The sequence below is a fragment of the Micropterus salmoides genome, unplaced genomic scaffold (genome assembly GCF_014851395.1).
Source record: "Micropterus salmoides isolate LMB-PRFRI ecotype aquatic unplaced genomic scaffold, ASM1485139v1 Ms_hic_scaffold_12, whole genome shotgun sequence".
NCBI classification, from domain to species: domain Eukaryota; kingdom Metazoa; phylum Chordata; class Actinopteri; order Centrarchiformes; family Centrarchidae; genus Micropterus; species Micropterus salmoides.
This window is the reverse complement of record NW_024040263.1, coordinates 26,884,967-26,904,033: the sequence shown is the minus strand read 5'-3', so window position 1 is coordinate 26,904,033 and position 19,067 is coordinate 26,884,967. Positions and strand designations below refer to the sequence as shown.

Genomic DNA, 19,067 nt, shown 5'->3' with positions numbered 1-19,067 from the left:
GCTTGGTCTTTATTGTTTTTAATGTTATAGGGATTGTGTGTGTGGGGGTGGGTGTTAATGGGAATTAAATGCTTTATGTCTTAACTTCCTTGCAGTCAGGGTGAAATCATAGACTGTGTATATAAATGGTGAAACACAAAACCAGCCACGTGCCTTTGTTTGGCTGTGTTGCATGCTGGGACAGAGTTTTGTTGCTAGGAAACGCTAAGCCTCGTCTGTTGGTGAGCAACCCTTACACAGCATTGGCGTTATAGACAGTTTTATAAAGCTATAAGTAGCAAAGTTATATCAAAAAGATTTCGGAGCTGAATGTTTGATACGGTAGGTATTTTTGAATACCTGATGCTAACTCAATAAGAGGAAGTTGAGGTATTATTAAGCAAGTTGGAAAAGTAACGCTGAACTTTTAAAATAACGTTATCGTTAATAAGTTAACGTTAACAAACTTAACTAACTTGCCTAAGTACCTTAACTCGAACAACAGCTCGTGTCTACCCTTTCCACAATTACCGTTAGCGTTATGTGTTGGATTTTTCTTTATATAACTAATGCGCGGGGGGTCGCAAAATACAACTTCAGCTACTTAACGTTACGCTAACGTATAAATGTAGTTGCGTAAAGGTAAATAATAGAATTTTCTTTACTTTTTTGTCTGAAAAAATACCTTCTAGCTGACGTTACTAACTGCTCTCTGTCCTACTGTCACGCCGCTTCCGCAGGGCCTGAGGAAACTGTACACGCTATGGCCTCTGCATATCCGAGCTGCCCAGGCCAGATCAGGGACAATGAGTCCAGAGGTAGGCCCAGAGATACAGGGCATCTTGGGTATTATGGAAATGTGCAAGTTATGTCTTGAGTGTCATTAATGAAGTTCTTAATTAAATATCAGTAGTAAACTTTATTTCCACACGGACACACTATTCCAGAGCGGCAGCACAAGCTTCCTGAACTACAGAGCTCAACTATCTCACCAAGGCCTCCAGTCCATGTTCAAGACACTCAGGTGAGACTTTGCCAAATATGATGAAACTGAGACAATATGAAGTAGCTTCTCCTGTACATCCAATTTATTACTTGCCACACTATCAATATATATTATCCATGGCTCAGTTTGAAAGTAGTTGTAGTATGTAGAAATGGGTGTTCTTTTTTTATACTTCCCTTTAATCTAGGCTGTGCTGAAGAGACGTGTAACACGGAAACAACCCAGTCTCCACCACTTAAAAGCACGTGAGCGGATGTTTTTTCCAGGCTGGTACACTCAGACACCTTCCTCTCCGAAAACAGAGCAGCCACACAGGCGCCGCGAACAATTGCCTGTCTACCTACCTCCTCTGCAACCCACAACCAAGGTCAGTGACAGATTTGTTTGAGAAGAGAATAAGCATTGCTTAATAGATGCCCATAGTGCATGATGGACAGGTTCCTCAAAAGTATCTTTATGATGACATTATTTCATAAATATAAAATAAAGGCAATGCTTAAAACCCAGACTACCAGTAAAACTGGTAAATGTTTCAATCTTCTTGGCCACCCATTCACCTGCTAGTCTAAATGACTGGTCACAAAATGTAGTGTAATGTCAAAATAGTCTTTGGAAAATCAGGCTGTTCAGGTAAAGGTTTGACAAAGCCTTTGTTAATGCCCCAAATAATTGTTAGTTGCCTTTAAATGAGCTACTTGCAGGAGGAAATTCATCTTTGCTTGTGTCTCTTCACCACTCCTCAGTTGTCCCAGAATGTGGTATCAACCCCTAGTCTCCCAAGACGGCCTTTTTCAATTAAGAGTGGTGGACAGCTGGACCGTCCCTCTAAAGTTCAAATTTACGAGTACAGTAAGGATGACTATTTGATGATCAGCCATGGAGGTGTGTTATCAGTGTGTGAGGACAAGTTTGACTTCATAACGCTCGAGCGATGGGAAGAGGAGTATAACTACCATCACAAGCTGATCCGCATCCCCTTCTTTGCCCTCTTCAAAAAGTGGAAACCCTTCTATGTCTGGCGCACCAAAGTTCGCACCAAGAAGATTCATATGGCCAGGGAGTTCCTGCGAAACCATTTGTTTATTGTCAGTCAGGTATGTGACTCTGGGTATAAATTGAGTTCTGGGTTTTCTCTCAGTATTTCTTAAGGAGGTCATATTATGCTTTTTGGCTTTTTTTGTGCATGTAATAGGTTTGCAAAGTGAAAAAGCCCAAAGTTCGCGCCAAAGGGAGTTCCTGTCTGTGTATGTGCAGCTTCCAACAAAGATCATGTAGAGGCAAGATGTATCACTCCATTGCTAAAATGAATCGTTCAACACACAGGGTGAAAAAACAGGAGCTGCAGCAATGTGCAGTATGGCAAAAAATATGTTTTTTTGATAATGAAACCATGTAAACCTATTCTGGTACAACCCTTAAATAAGATTTTGAACCTGAAAATGAGCAAAATATGACCTCTTTAATGATTTTGAATAAGGAAAGCTACACCTTGTAAGTACTGAGTAACAGTCTTGGGGTTAACAGCTTAAGTTTTGTGGATATTATGTTGTGATTAACATTCTTATATGTCATCCAGTCTCTAAGTCCTGCACTGATAGACATAAGGAAAATGTGTTACCAAATCAGTGACACAGGCCTGGGTCACATGGAGCTAAAACGGACTAACACACTGCAGGAGTTCCAGGACATCCAGTTCAAACAACTGCAAGAGGTGTATACAAATTAATGCAAAAATTGGTCCAGATGTTTGAAGTGTACAAACATACATTTTATATGTCTTTGTGTGCCTTCTCAGGAGCTCATTGCCCTCATTTGTTATTGTCAGGCATTGGCTGACTTGGAGAAGTTTCAAGGCCTGGTAAAGGAGTTGACAGTTTGCGCCTGTCGCAACTACTTGTCAGAACCTCGATCCACATTCAGTAAGTCAAGTGCGTACACACTGACCATATGGAAAAACTGGAATGTACAGGCATATAGACCACAATGTTAAAAGGCTGATAGACAAACTCTCTGTTTGTCACAGATGATCAAAAGGACAAGAACATTCTTGCAGAGATCAACAAGACTTTTCTCTCTAGCCGCCTCATCTGGTGGGTCATTTTATTACATTTCTTTGCTATTTGTGTACCAAACTAAAACAGAAGACATTTTTACATGTCAGAGTTGGAAAACCCAGGTGTGAATGATGACATTAATCATGGCTGGATTCCACACACATACTGTGACACTATGACAAGTCATAATGTTTGCTGTGAAAAAGGCCTATGCCATCATGAATCAGGCACATCTATCACATTAACCCAGTATCTTTCTCTTTCTCTCCCCTACCTAGCTTCATCCGCCTTGTTGACTATTTGGTCCTCAGCACTTTGCACATCTTGGTGGTGAATGCAGTGGCCAAACTACTGGCTGTGCTCCAGGAGCAGGTAGGTCAAACGCCCAGCCATGCCGTCATTCAGAGCTGGAGCCAGCACTCGGAGGCTGACACTGACCCTGCTCTAAAGGACATGGATAAGATGGTAGGGCATTGTTTCAGTATTATTCATAGTGAAATAACAGTAATAATTGCTGTATCCAACAATTTTTTTTTCAAGCAGATACATACGAGTGTTAAGTTTGTTTTTGGTTGGTGTGTTTGTTAGTCAGGAACTTCCCAAGTCCAGCCTATGTTCATCTCTGAGCTGATGCTGGATACAGCTGCCTTAACCTACAAACCTTCTGAGGAGAACTTTCAGGTTAGTTTTCTAAATTGTTATGAACGGTTACACTTTATCTTATTTGTTACCAACTTGAAAACCAATCTTTAGTATGCTCTATGTTAATTCCTACAGGAGGCTGTTGCAGAGATCATTGGGTGGTTTGAAAAAACTGTCATGTCAGTTAATACACTCATGGCAGATCCTGATTTTGATTCAATGACAAATCTGTCTGGAGAGCACAAGGTAGTACAAACATACCACCTCAGCCTCACCCTGATTGTTGATGTGTCAAAAAAATAAGGTATCGAACAGTGATTGATGTGTAATGTAGTGTGAGTGTGTTTTTATGTGCATTTGTTTTCTACTTTTAGAAATCTGAAAATAAATATGAGGATGGCCCCTGTTTGGAATCCATCATAGACAATGATGGCCACCTTCAAAGTATTATCCAAAAAATTAAGGTCAGTTTTTACTTTGCATAGGTTTCTATATCTGAAGGTTGTGCGTTGTTTGTACAGTACTATGTATGTATGGGCCTGAAAGGTTTTTCTCCTCTTAGGAATCACTCCACTTTGCCTTTGATGCAGCAAAAGTGTACTCACACACGCTTGAGCGTTTTCGGCTGTTCTATAAAGAGAACGAGAGTCTGGATCTGGATGCAATGCGGGAACAGGATCATGGTGATGTACTATACATAAGGATAAACATTATTTTTGTAACACATCAAAATACAAGAGCTGTTGAATTGAGAATAGTGCTCATGGAAGAGCGAGGCCAGATGTACTTGTATTGGGGACACTGGACACTTAAAAATACTTCACACGCTGTGAATTAAAACATGGTTGCTTAAACCAGGGGCCTGTACTATGAAGGAAGTTCAAAGTTCAACATACCCAAGATATCTTTTCGTTATCTGGCTTCACTAACCGTAACAACCACGCTCAGACTAATAAGTATGAACTCGGTAAATCAACCCAAGGTTTTCCCAAATCAAGGTTTTCCAATCCAGCCATGAGCATGTTCACATAAAAGAGGGGGTGTTTGCAGCATATGGCCAATTGCAAAAATGTCTACTGGCAGCAGAGCATCATATTTTATAAACGAAGAACAAAATGTAATATTAGATGATTAAGAAGTTAAACTCATAATCCAGACTAAAAGCAACACAGCTGCAGCCAAATGCAGGATGAACAGCTGGCAAACAATCAAGGACTGTTCGAATGGGTAAGTTAACAGAATTCCATCATTAAAATATGTAAGTAGATCTGACTATAATTGCATTTGTGAATTCCATTAAATTAATGTGTGGCTTAGATGTATTTTTATAGCATGTATGTCCATTTTAGCCTGATTCTTTCAGCTGACGCGGCTGTGTGTCGGCTTTTCAACATTAATGCCATGGGCACTGAATAAGTGTCAAACTCACTTTGAAGAACTTCACCTCAAAAATCTGATTCATGTATCTAACACACGTTTTCCCAACATTGTGCTAAATTAACTTCACAAAGCAACAAAATGAAAAATCCATTCAAGCCATAAAATGTGCTATAAATAAAATATTGATTGAAAGACTGTATCTCAACCACGGCTTCAGTTACAGTTAGATAACTCATCCACATTACCTACACCCAAATAGCAAAAGGTGGGGCAGTACTTGACGAGACTATAATATAAGAAACAAATGCAACCCAAAGTTATAATAAACAAATTTATATTAAACTTAACTTGAATACCAAAATATATGCCCATAATATTTAGCCTAACATAAAAAGAACAATAAAACCATTTCTTTTAACAGCTGTGACAGGATGTGTGAAACGCACTTGGTAGCAAATAAAAACTAAATATAAAAACATAATTCAAAGCAGTGAGCTGCTTACTTTCATATTTTAAAAGTATAACAAGTACTTGGCTTTAGTGCCTCAGTCAGTCTCTGTTGTAGGGTGATATCAGTGCACTAAAGCATCACCCATCTCATAAAAGTAGCCTATAAAAAGTCTGCAGGATATTCTCCTGAATATATTTGTTTTCAAGTAACGTTACCTCTCAGCTTTCCTCTGCCTTAAAAGGTACCTCAGGAGTTTTCTTGACTTAACAAACAAAACTTCTGTTTACATTCTGTGTTTCTCACCAAAACACATTAGGTGTATCCTTGAGGTCAAACAAATTCCTTTCTCATACATTCATGTAAATGCTGCATTGTTTACATCTGCTCTTCGCTAACCTGCAGTATTATTCTTCACTGTCTTTGTTGTTTCATTTCTTGGTGTTACTCTTGCCAATTGGCTATCAGCAGAATAATCTAACAACAGCAGCAGGAATGTGTATCACATCAGCCCCTTACTTGCACAAGTGCATGTGTGTCCTTATGCGTATGTGTGATATAATAAAAACCTGGACCTTTGTGAAAACATGGCTCCATATAGCACTACAAGAGGTCAAAAACTCCACAGAGCACATTTAAAGACCAGATCATTGTTTGTGTTTTCTAGTCTATAAACTACATATGTCCATTTTCCAAAGCATATAGTTGGTAGATACTTCATCATTTTACAGATGTATGGTATAACAAGATGAAGATAAATTGTTTTGCAATAGGAAAATCAACTTGCAGAGACATTTTCGTTAAAGCTGCATTATTGCATGGTAGTGTACTTGAGAGCAGACAATTTTGGAAACATTTCCTTGTTGTTGCATTTAAGTTTTGCGAGGATGTCACAGCCTCTGTAAACTCATCCAGAATGTTGCTAGCAGTCCAGGCTCATGTGAAAGTAGATTGCCAACCTGTTTGCATTCATGCATTGTGATGTCAGATAATCAATCCCTCGTTGTGCATTTCTCAAATTTCCTGGTATATATAAATACTTTGTTACGTGTTATGGAGGTTGGACCCAGGCGCAGATGAAGAGCGCAGGATGCTGAGTGAAGGTTTACAGATTTTATTACAACACAGAGAATCTAGTGAGGTGAAGCAGGTTCAGCGTGAGCAGGGGTCAGGCAGGAGAGAGAGCAGGCTGGATCCACCTTGCCGGCAGTGAGTAGTGATCCAGGTAATCCTCCAGAAAACAAACTCGGTGAGGTGATCTTGAAAAAACACAAATACAGAGGCACAGGTTTGTGGTGGAACAACTAACCGATAGCAAAGAACACTGGAAGACTAGAACTGATCACAAGATGGGCTTTAAGTACTCAACCACTTGAGGTGAGGAAATAATCTCGTGATGAGCCAGAGGAAGCCTGGGGTCTTTATACCACAGGAGATGAGCAGATAGAAAACAGGTGTGCAGCACCCCAAACTCCTGATCCTCTCCACGCCTCAGGAACACCGACTCACACACACAGAGACAGAGGGAGGGTGGAAACACAAAACAAAAAATACAGAAAACAACAGTCATAGCTCTGACTGTGACATACTGATCTATATAGAGTTACATACATGGCCCTTGATGTTAAAACTGTTGGGGTTATATCATAACCAGTGGTTGACATAGAGACTCTGGTCACTGCATGTCCAAAAACGTAAGTTGTTCTTTTGTATTTGTTTCTTTTTACATTCACCATTCATCTTAATCAGTGCTACTGGAGGTTGTGTTGACTGAAATGATTACTATGTAATTATGTTTTTGTCAGTGCACTTTGGGAGTCAGTTCAAAGATGGGAGAGGTATAGTGGCAGATGAGTTTTGGATGGAAAAGGAAATAGTTTTACTGTAATATGATTTCTTGTCATGTCATATATGAACAAATGTCTTTTTTCCCTTTATCTTGTGAATTTGTGGCACACAAAATTCTCACATGCCTTTCCAGCTCCTAAAACAAACAAAAAAACCCATCTCATAAAACCTAAAAGACATTCAATAAGCAAACACAGGTTTTAATAAGCATGCAAAATAACGAAATTGTTTTAGACTGATGGATTTACTGCTTTGTCTCACAGGATTGTCCTTTTTTGAAAAAGCACTGGAGTTATATCACAGTGAGCATAAGGAAGCCTTAGCCATCCAACAGACGAGGCATCTAGGCTTACTGCTTGTGGACAAAACACAGCTCAAAGAGAGGCTTGTGGCATCACCGCTCCGCTGTCTGGAGGTGAGGACTAGCAGTATGGAAGCACATACTGTATTTCTGTCATTGCACAACTGGTTTTGATTTATGGAGAGTTCTTGACTGTGAAGAACAAGTGATTTAAACCAGGAGGCAATGGGGCCATTCTGTGTTTATTAAACCGCACTGAAATGAAAATATCAGCAAGGTCCAGGGCCTCAGTGAGTGATATATTTGGGAGAAATGTTTTCTAATACGACCAAATAATAAATGAAAACTATAGCAAAACATGTTAAAGTTATTTAGGAATCATTGCCCTGGTCTGAATATCTGTTTCAGGTCATCAACGAGATGCTTACCCAGCTGGCTAAGAGGAAGCTAGATGATGTCATTGCCGAGGCTTGTGAAGCCCAGTTTAAACTAGAGTTCAGTCCCTCCACTACATCTGAGTTAGCCAGTTCCCTCACATTCCTTGATGACATACAGGAAAGGGTAAGGTATACATTTCACAATGATAACAGTTTCTTTAGCAATCAGAAGTGTTGTAGCAAAAGTTATTTTTAAAGTAAGTAACCCAGTCTCCCCTCTTCTCAAATTCTCTACCTTTAACTGTCTGACTCTGTTCTACTGAACTCTATCCTCCCTCTTTCTTTTTCTACCTCTCACCAGATAACATTGCTAGAAGAGGAGCAGGAGACAGTATGTCAGATGTACAATCTGATTAACATGTACTCCGTTCCCACGCCACCTGAGGATCTGGTTGTTTTTGCGAACTTGCAACCCTCCATTGACTCATTGCGAAGGATCATCGATAAGGCAGCGTTGGAAAGAGAGTCCAGCATGGACAAGCTTTGCAGCTCCTTGCATAAGGCCATCAAGGAGCTGGACCACGAAGTCATGAAAATCAAGCTTAAGTCACAGGTACTTGAAGAAGTTGTATCAACTAATGCAGGTTGTTTATACAAATCAAACGGTTGGTTTACTCACAGCTCATGCAGAGCCTTTTTGACTTGTTTGGCTTGTGATTTTTCATGTGTAGGATCCACAAATCTTAGACATCAATGCCGATTCCTCCCAAGTCCGTCTGTTGCTGAGTGAGCTCCAGATTTCCATAGACGAGCTGCTGGCCCAGTCTTCCGCCTACACCTCCTACCAGAAGAAATTCAAGGTTTTGTAAATCTTTAGAAGCTTTCAGTAATTTCAAAAGATTCTTGCAAACAACATGTCAGGTTATAACAATTTTGTGTTGAAAAACTGGGTCCACGGCATAATGGGTCGTGTCATTTAAAATTTACCAACGAACAAGCTAACAAACCTAATCCATATTACACGTGCCCTCGCACGTGTTGCAGCACGCTGCAGCTGCAGTGGCGTTGCTGGAGGTTAGTTGATGTGGCTCGTAGATGTTAAATGCGACTTCCTGTGTCTGCTATCTGGCGCTATAGAACTCATTATATATATGTTCCAGTATCACTATCCAGTATATAACCACGACGTGAGAATTTTAAGTAAATCAAATGATTGTCACAAGACTTTCTACCTGTAGCCAGTAGGTGGTGCTATGACTGAATATTAGGTGTGTTTGGTTTCACACGGAGCTTCACAGCGCTGACTTAACGTGATGCATGCTGGACTTAACATAAGGCATGCAGGTTAAAAAATTTTGTACGACTTTTGTCGGTGCTTCAAAATGTCACCATGTGACATGACATTAAAACTTTGCAGGAGAAAGGTGGCTGCAGTTTTCTGAGTTGTTTTTCTCTGGCTGCACCAAGTGGGATCCACCTTTTGCCTAACCCACTGTTATAAGCTCAGTGACTCTACGGGAAGTAGAAAGTGTCCGACTTGACAGCAGTTATTTATACCCTACCTTGCAGTTGTCTGCAGCTCACATTTGACTATCAAGTTAGCAAAAGTCAGCCACAGTCATCTCGAACACACCTATTGACATGCAGAGCCTGTAAATGGCGAGAATTCCCTAAAATTGCGGATTCAATTCAAAATGGCCGAGTTTCTGTTTTGTATTGCTTTTTTAAAATCTTGGAATGATACATTTACCACAAAGTTTCTCAATCTAGGTGAAACATAACGCGGGGGAAAATGTCTTTCAATTTTTTAGGGGGCGCTGTGGAGCTATTTTGTCACACCCATGCCCTAAAGCTTACATTTTTGCCTCTTCTGACATTTGTGCAAAGCTTTGTGAGTTTTCGAGCACCTTTAGCCTAATTAGTTTTCCCCCTTTAACCTCTGATGAATAAAGGTGGAGGTGACCAAGTTTGACACCCTGGAAGACTTGACTGCAGAGTTTAGGCTGAAGCAGCTGCTGTGGGACTCTCTAGAGGAATGGGACTCTTTACAGGAGGGATGGAGGCAGGTGAGGAGCACCCAACGTATGCGAAGGCCTGAACACATACAGTATAATGTACAGACACATGCAAACAGTTCTTGCTCTCTTCTAAGCTTGACACTGTCCTTTCATGTTCACCCATATCCAGAGAACACTTGAGCAACTGGACCTAGAGCAGTTCAGTTCGCAGGTCAACAAATATAGCAAATACGTCAGCCAGCTGGAGAAGGGCCTGCCACGTAACAATGCAGTGACAAGTCTTAAGGATAAGGTGGAAGTCATGAAGCAGAGGGTGGGTAGGACAAAGCGTTCTGTAGTGACTGACAGTAATGTGTGTAAAAAAACAACACTAATGTTATCACAAATCTCTTTTTGAAATGATGCCACATTAAAATATTTACTGCAGGCCAGTACTGGTGATTTAGCTAGTTGGTTCTTGACAACAGCTTTTTGACTCTATCTAAATCATATTCACATGCTTTCCTTCAGATTCCTGTGCTCACTGATCTACGTAACCCTTGTATGAAACCAGAGCACTGGAAGATTCTGGAGTCTGTTGTGGGGACCTCCCTGAATGTGGAGGAGCTTACTGTGGCTGTTTTAGAGGAGATCAACATCTTCTCCTATGGCATGGAGACACACAAGGTGACATAAATATAGCTACATTATGAGCTTCTCTTCTTATATTTGTGAGACTATAGTCAGTCCTGACTAGTAAGTTGGGAAAAGGGTAAGTGTGTACTACTACTTGGGCTTACCTTACCTACTACTTTGCAGTAAACATTTTGTTTTTTTTAACCATTGACTTTTAGGTGTCTGGACAGGCTTCGGGAGAGGCATCGGTAGAGAACATTGTTGCAAAGGTGCGTGGAAAGGGATCTACCTATGAATAGGTGTATGGATATTACAGTATCTCACAAAAGTGAGTACACACCTCACATTTCTGTAAATATTTGATTATTTCTTTTCATGTTACAACACTGAAGAAATGACACTTTGCTACAATGTAAAGTAGTGACTGTACAGCTTGTATAACAGTGTAAATTTGCTATCCCCTCAAAATAACACATCACGCAGCCATTAATGTCTAAACCGCTGGTAATAAAAGTGAGTACACCCCTAAGTGAAAATGTCCAAATTGGACCCAATTAGCCATTTTCCCTCCCCGGTGTCATGTGACTCGTTAGTGTTACAAGGTCTCAGGTGTGAATGGGCAGCAGGTGTGTTAAATTTGGTGTTATCGCTCTCACACTCCATCACAATGGTTACTGGAAGTTCAACATGGCACCTCATGGCAAAGAAGTCTCTGAGGATCTGAAAAAAAGAATGGTTGCTCTACATAAAGATGGCCTAGGCTATAAGAAGATTGCCAACACCCTGAAACTCAGCTGCAGTATGGTGGCCAAGACCATACAGCGGTTCAACAGGACAGGTTCCACTCAGAACAGGCCTCGCCATGGTCGACCAAAGAAGTTGAGTGCACGTGCTCAGCGTCATATCCAGAGGTGGTCTTTGGGAAATAGCTGTATGAGTGCTGCCAGCATTGCTGCAGAGGTTGAAGGGGTGGGGAGTCAGCCTGTCAGTGCTCAGGTCATACGCCTCACACTGCAACAAATTGGTGTGCATGGCTGTCGTCCCAGAAGGAAGCCTCTTCTAAAGATGATGCAAAAGAAAGCCTGCAAACAGTTTGCTGAAGACAAGCAGATCACAGGACATGCATTACTGGAACCATGTCCTGTGGTCTGATGAGCTCAAGATAAACTTATTTGGTTCCGTTGGTGTCAAGCATGTGTGGCGGCAACCAAGTGAAGAGTACAAAGACAAGTGTGTCTTGCCTACTGTCAAGCAAGGTGGTAGGAGTATCAGGGTCTGAGGCTGCATGAGTGCTGCTGGGACTGGGGAGCTGCAGTTCATTGAGGAAACCATGAATGCCAACATGTACTGTGACATACTGAAGCAGAGCATGATCTCCTCTCTTAAGAGACTGGGCTGCCGGGCAGTGTTCTAAACATGAGAACGACCCCAAACACACATCCAAGATGACCACTGCCTTACTAAAGAAGCTGAGGGTAAAGGTGATGGACTGACCTAGCATGTCTCCAGGCCTGAACCCTATTGAGCATCTGTGGGGCATCCTCAAACAGAAGGTGGAGGAGCACAAGGTCTCTAACATCCACCAGCTCTGTGATGTCATCATGGAGGAGTGGAAGAGGACTCCAGTGTCAACCTGTGAAGCTCTGGTGAACTTCATGCCCAAGAGGGTTAAGGCAGTGCTGGAAAATAATGGAGGCCACAAAATATTGACACTTTGGGCCCGATTTGGACATTTTCACTTCTACTCAATTTAGTGGCCAGTGGTTTAGACATTAATGGCTGTGTGATGTGTTATTTTGAGGGGACATCAAATTTACGCTGTTATACAAGCTGTACACTCACTACTTTACATTTTAGCATAGTGTCATTTCTTCAGTGTTGTCACATGAAAAGATATAATCAAATATTTACAAACATGTGAGGGGTGTACTCACTTTGTCAGATACTGTATATGTCCATCTACTTACTTTACTTTATTTACTGGGGAAACTGCAGTAGAAGTGTACTCTACCTACCTGTCTGCTGATTATTAATTGCTTTAATCATCCCATTTGTGCCCACATATGCCAATTTGATCATCATACTGTATGACTAACAGTTACACAGTGGCATACAGAGATTTCTGCTACTTTTAACTCCTGCAAAGGTGCTTCCTTATATCATATTATGCTAAATCCCTATTTATGTGAATTGACCAAGTGGAAAAATGAAGCCAACGCAGAAGTTAAAAAAACTGGCTCCATAAAGCCAGTCAATCCCCATAAACTCCAATGTCAAAATGCCCAATTTTACAGCAGAAATAAACACATTTACAGCCTGGTACTAAAAAAATCACTGTTCAGGTCTCCATGGTTTTTTGCCTTGTTCATGACAACTGTAAGGGGGTGAGTTTTTATATAACTCACCTGTTTAAATTATATTAAGGCTTAAAGTTATGCATAATTGAGAGCGTGACCGTTTTAAATGGTGGGGGCTCTCACAGGTGGCTAGGTGCTAGCTGTCTGCTGGCTCCACCCACTCACCACTTATTTGCTTACTGTCAAAATGGTTACAGCTGGAGCCACAACGCTGAGCTTCAGAGTCGCTCTTCAGAAACCTATGAACACAAAATGCAGTGGTTGTAAACCCAACTACAGAACACAGACTGAGACGAGGACAACATGTAAAACATTTTTTGGCCAAATTTGTTAAATTGTCTCTTGGTTCAGGAAGAGCTCAGACAAGGACTTGAAGGATTCACGGCAGGTGAATGGCAGCCTTGGGGGGAGCGAGTTGCTCGGCTGAGGGGAGCCAGGAAGAGTTATTTAGATCCAGTGCAGGTTCAGATGGAGCGAATGGAATGGAAGCAGGAGTCAGACCAGGCGCAAAAATACTGAACAGATTTATCAGAGTTGGAGTGAGACCAACTGTGCAGGAGGCTGATGACAATGATTAGCAGTTGCTGCCAAACTCCTGCACATCTGATCCCACTCCTGCAATAAAACACAATCTGACAGACAGAGAGGGAGACTGTTGGCTATGCTGAAGAGACAGTAACAGAGGGCGTGACACTTTTGGTGTTTTTATGGCTAGTGGCTGGTGGCATGTGATGTGCTGGTGGTTGCAACCAAGGATATTGTTGTTAACGAAAACTAACAAATAGCGAAAACTAGGTGTGAAATAACATTTGTGTTCTGAAATAAAAAAAACAAGGCTTTACAAAAAAACATTAACTAACTGAAACTGTATTGTCTGGTTGCAAAACTAACTAAAATAAAAAAGTAAATGTCTTTAGTTTTTGTCAGTTTATTTCATAGGGCCTACATAAGCCTAGTATTTGGGGATATGAAATCTATCTTCCAAATTCTTAGCTGTGCCAGTTTTAGTCCACGCCCCTCACCTGGCATCATGGCGAAGAAAGGCGGGAGAAAGCAGACTCGCATTTGGAATTACTTAGAATATGACTGTTAAACTGGTGATTAAATATTTGGAACATTTCTCAAGGGGAAACACAAATTTGAATGTCCATTTGAAAAGCTTGTAGACGAAGGGAGAATGCCAAGCCCCCCTCCCTCAAAACAGAAGCTAATCTTAGGCTAGGCAGCATGATGGACAAAAAAGACTAAAACTAAACCCTGAAATTAATAAAAAACAAACTAAAAAATAAGCATTTTCAAAAAATAAACTAAACTAGCACACCAGCTTTAAATATTAATTAAAACTAAACTGAACTTGAAAAGAAAGTCAAAACGAGATAAATATATGGCTCCACAGATATGCTGCCAAAGATGGATAACTATATGTTTTTTTGTTTTTTTTTAAAGGATAGTTCAGGAAATCCACTTAATTACTTTCTTGCTAAGACTTAGATGAAATGATTGCTACCACTCTCGAATCTTTGTTAAATATAAAGCAATGGCCGACTTATCTTAACTTGGCACAAGGACTGGAAGCAGGGGGAAAAGATTACCTGGCTCTATCCAGTGATTTTAAAAAAAACCTGCTTACCTTTTCCACAGATTAAGCAAACAAGATATGATGTATTAATTAGTGTTCTTGAGAGGTGTTAGCTGGTGAATTGTTTATCTTCAGACAGAGCCAGACTAGCTGTTTCCCTGTCGGTCAATTTATGGATTAATCTACTAAGATTTGCAGCTCTAGTCTGGAATAGTATAGTCTGGTCTTAAGTGCTTTTCGTTTGTGCCCCATTCACTGTAGCCACTCTTAACTCTAGTGTCAGCTCGTAAATAATCTCTTCTCTAAAATGCATGTTTGTGGAAGAATACACACATGATACACACACGAACAAAGATATTTATGGATTGCAGTACAGTGTTTAACTTCTGTCCTCTCAATGAGCTGTGCAGGTGGAGAATGTGTGGAAGACCACAGAGTTCACTTTGCTGTCTCACGGTGACTCCAAAGACGTCTTCATCTTGGGAGGCACGGATGAAATCCAGGTGGTAACATGCAGCACACACACTCACACACAGTCTGTTGTAATACACTAGTAGTGTTTCAGTATTCATAATGTGTGTGTGCGTGTTTGTTTGTTTACTGTGAAGGTACTCCTGGATGACAGCATTATCAATATCAGCACAGTGGCATCTTCTCGCTATGTCGCTCCCATCAAGCGCAGGGTCGACAAATTGCTGAGTCAGCTGACCCTCTTCAACCAAACACTGGTAGAGTTTTAGAAAAGAATAGCATAGAGTGATCTTTCATTTGGCTCCAAGTGACTCTTCTCTAGATATTGAGAGCTCGTCTACATGATAGATGCAGATTTTGGATTTGACCTCAAATGTTACACAGTAGCACTCCCTAGTGGCTGCAAACCAGAAGCCAAATTACTTGCAAAAGTAGTAATGCTTTTTTAATGTTTATTGAATGTATATTTTGGTTTATGTAAGGAAAGACTTTAAGACTAGAGTTTATTCAAATGAATAATTTTAATTCTCCTTCTGTTCACATTGTCCCTTCTGCCTTCCCTCTTCCATTTTTTTCTTTCTTCTCTCTCTTCTCTTTCTACTCTCCTTTCTAGGATGAGTGGCTTACATGCCAAAGGAACTGGCTATACTTAGAGAGTATCTTCCTGGCCCCAGACATCAAGAGGCAGTTGCCAGCTGAGTCTAAGATGTTTCTTAAGGTGGACAAGTCCTGGAAGGAGATCATGGCAAAGGTCAACAAGATGCCCTCTGCCCTTAAAGCAGCCACACAGCCTGGTAGGTAGCCATACCGCACTGATAGAAAAATAGACGAGAAGACAAGTATGTGTGGACATAGCCAGACATATACACAGGATCACACATGCACTCGCTCAGGTAATCACACTGTCACATTGCAATTAAACCTGTTGTTTTATCCTGCACAGATCTGTTGGAGACTTTTCAGCACAACAACGCGCTTTTGGATGAGATCCAGAAGTGTCTGGAAGCCTACCTGGAGTCAAAAAGAGTCATCTTCCCTAGGTACACATGCTTGGTTTGTTATATATTACAGACTTTTACATGATACGTCATCTTCTTTTTTTATCATCTTAAACTGTTTAATTTATTTTTACATCAGTTAGTATGTTTCCCTGAGGTCCAACTAGATTTAAAATGTTAGACTATAATATACAATATTCCCCTTTACAAGTTACCAGTTGTTACTGTAAACATTCACTGTGAGCAATGTGTCATTAACACTATGATGTGTAGTAACTACTCTGATATTCATCCTTTATCTGTCTTTCGCAGGTTCTACTTCTTATCCAATGATGAGCTGCTAAAGATCTTGGCCCAGACTAGAAACCCCCAGGCGGTGCAGCCGCACCTCAGAAAGTGTTTTGATGCCGTTACACGGCTAGAGTTTGCTTTGCTGCCCGAACAATCTTCTGGTGCTACAGGAACTGCGCTGGACGCTGGAGAACAGGAGATGGTCTATAGCAAAGACATCCTGAACATGGTTTCTCCTGAGGGAGAGAAGGTCAGGTTTGAGTATCCTTAAGACCTTCGACCAGATTCTGTCTGTGCTTTATTCTACTACTACTACTTGTTGTACTTTTTTCAGTAATGATGAGAATGAGAGTAGGTGAGTTACAAGGAAAAAATACACTCTTATTCTACCTTCCTGAAGGTAGCTATTTTACTGTATGACTTCATACAGTTAAGCATGTCAGATATCTTGAATGACACCACTCTTCTACTCAGCAACCTTAAAGTGCAAGAATAAAGCAGGTTGTCAAATTATGCAAGCAGTAATTAAGGCAAACATTGGGCATGCCAAATGATTTTGATCTGATTTGAATAGATGAAAAATAATAATAATTATGTAGTACTGTTTTAGAAACTACACTTTTGTTAAAAATGTATTGGTTTGTTGTAAACACAGGAACATTGGATAACAGCTATTTCATGTTTGATAGTGGAGTGTTTTTTTTGTAGCCAGCTGAAGACCAGTCTGTCATCAGTTGTAAATTATACAAAGCAATCATTGTGATATAATTGTGTTTGACATCTTAAATTCTGCAACAAGGATGAACAATTTTTTCACTCGCTGTATCAGACATAACGCTTGTCAGGTTATTAGTTATCATCACCCTGGCAGCCCTTTGACCACAAGACATATAAAGGCTGAGAGAATTGACACAGAGGATTCACATTTAATAATGTGCTTAACTGTAACTGATCTTGTCCTTCTGCGTTTAAGTGCAGGTGGGTTTGACCAAAGGTCTGAAGGCACAAGGTAATGTGGAAGATTGGCTTTGCAAGGTGGAGGAGGCTATGTTCTCCTCACTGCGACGCCTCAGCAAGGCTGCCATTGCAGACTACCAGGTGAAGTCTAGAGAGGATTGGGTGGTGGCTGGACATCCATCGCAGGTATACACGCAGACACATACATTTAAGTAAAGTTAGGGACCAGGGCTTTTCAGAATTTGTAAGTAACTTGTGTGCTGTTGTATTACACACTTTGGCTTTGCATGGGAACATCAAGCCATCATCATACATACATCACTGGAAAACTTTGACCTGGTTGAGTGAGAATCTTCACAGGCTTCATTATACATTATTACCAGTAATATTCAGTTTTATAGATGTAATATTTTCTAACCATAAGTTGCACTCTTGTAATGCTCTGATTGGGGACTTTGAGGACCTAACCAAGACTTTAAGAATTATTGCTATTATTGCAGGTGATGCTTTGTGCAAAGTCTTCTCTTTTTTTATACAGTGATTTAAAGAGGTGGTATAATGGTTTTTGACTTTTTCCCCCCTTCCCTTTATTGAGTTACATATCTTTTTTGTGCATGTAATAGGTTTGCAAAGTGAAAAAGCCCAAAGTATAGCCCAAAGGGAGTTCCCATCTCCCACAGAAAACACTGCTCTGAACTGCCTGAAAACAGCTTGTTTGTAGTCCAGCCTTTACTTCCTTTCTTGTGACGTCACAAGTAAATACGTCATAATGCTTGCTGAGTGACTAGTCCGACACGCCCTCAAAAACACCGGTGGACCCTCCAGGCAGTCAGTGGACATAAAGTTGTTACTGTGATGTAGAGACAGAGCTCAGTTAAAACTTTATGGATGAAAGATACTATTGTTACAGATCTATAACTCACTACTCTGAAACTCTTGCGCCAGTCCATATTGCCAAGCTGGTCGGCAACATGTAGCCTACAGCTGAATCGAAGCTGTTTACCGTCTTTTCGCTGACCCGCCTTTCTCGGCTTCTGATTGGCTAGTAGTCCTTAACTAGGAAATGCGCATGTGCAACTCCCAACAAAGATCATTTAGAAAACAAGATGTATCACTCCATTGCTAAAACGAAGCCTTCAACACAGGGTGAAAAGAGGAGCTGCAGCAATGTGCAGTATGACAAAAAAATATGGTGTTTTTTGAAAATTAAACCATGTAATCCTGTTCTGGTACACCCCCCTGAATAGGATTTTGAACCTGAAAATGAGCGTAATACAACCTCTTCAAGTTCAGTTTGTGTCCACCAGGTGGTGCTGACAATCTCACAGATGATGTGGTGCAGGGACATGGATGCCTGCCTGGAGGGAGACCATGACCACTTTGCTGCCTTGCAGAAATTTGAACTCACTAACTTTGATGTAAACCACATTAAGTACTCTACTGCTTGCTTTCCCACTAATTGTCTGCTTAAGATAAAAACAAAACAAATCTACAGTTGTGTTTGCCCAAGTCATTTTTACGTTTTGACTTCATATTTGTAACCCAATAGTGTTTGTGTGGTTGTGCATGTGTGTGTATGCTTTCCAGAGGCTGAATGCCCTGGCAGCACTGGTACGAGGACAACTGCCTACTTTACACCGCAATATCATCACTGCCCTTATCACCATCGACGTCCATGCAAGAGACATTGTCACAGATCTAGTCCGGCAGAAGGTACCATAGTGCAAACACACACGGACACCATTA

At 40.7% G+C, this 19,067-nt stretch overlaps 1 protein-coding gene across 3 annotated transcripts in view; it reads left to right on the top strand.

The window, feature by feature from the left end:
- The first annotated feature begins 212 nt into the window (after positions 1-212).
- dnah6 (dynein, axonemal, heavy chain 6) overlaps positions 213-19,067 on the top strand; it is a 66,264-nt gene continuing 47,409 nt past the window's right edge. The window contains exons 1-29 of one of the 3 annotated variants that reach the window (XM_038714327.1): positions 213-321; positions 720-797; positions 927-1,003; positions 1,173-1,352; positions 1,729-2,079; positions 2,562-2,696; positions 2,811-2,904; positions 3,009-3,075; positions 3,318-3,504; positions 3,628-3,720; positions 3,817-3,927; positions 4,056-4,145; positions 4,244-4,364; positions 7,621-7,772; positions 8,067-8,219; positions 8,397-8,648; positions 8,767-8,895; positions 9,988-10,101; positions 10,223-10,366; positions 10,564-10,719; positions 10,887-10,937; positions 15,015-15,107; positions 15,213-15,332; positions 15,689-15,869; positions 16,019-16,115; positions 16,386-16,614; positions 17,343-17,507; positions 18,629-18,739; positions 18,909-19,034. In XM_038714327.1, the coding sequence (XP_038570255.1) occupies positions 743-797; positions 927-1,003; positions 1,173-1,352; positions 1,729-2,079; positions 2,562-2,696; positions 2,811-2,904; positions 3,009-3,075; positions 3,318-3,504; positions 3,628-3,720; positions 3,817-3,927; positions 4,056-4,145; positions 4,244-4,364; positions 7,621-7,772; positions 8,067-8,219; positions 8,397-8,648; positions 8,767-8,895; positions 9,988-10,101; positions 10,223-10,366; positions 10,564-10,719; positions 10,887-10,937; positions 15,015-15,107; positions 15,213-15,332; positions 15,689-15,869; positions 16,019-16,115; positions 16,386-16,614; positions 17,343-17,507; positions 18,629-18,739; positions 18,909-19,034 (3,834 nt within the window). In that variant the 5' untranslated portion in view covers positions 213-321; positions 720-742. Of the gene's footprint in view, positions 322-719; positions 798-926; positions 1,004-1,172; positions 1,353-1,728; positions 2,080-2,561; positions 2,697-2,810; positions 2,905-3,008; positions 3,076-3,317; positions 3,505-3,627; positions 3,721-3,816; positions 3,928-4,055; positions 4,146-4,243; positions 4,365-6,977; positions 7,204-7,620; positions 7,773-8,066; positions 8,220-8,396; positions 8,649-8,766; positions 8,896-9,987; positions 10,102-10,222; positions 10,367-10,563; positions 10,720-10,886; positions 10,938-15,014; positions 15,108-15,212; positions 15,333-15,688; positions 15,870-16,018; positions 16,116-16,385; positions 16,615-17,342; positions 17,508-18,628; positions 18,740-18,908; positions 19,035-19,067 lie in introns of those variants that run through there. The other 2 variants (XM_038714328.1, XM_038714329.1) reach the window with 2 other exon arrangements.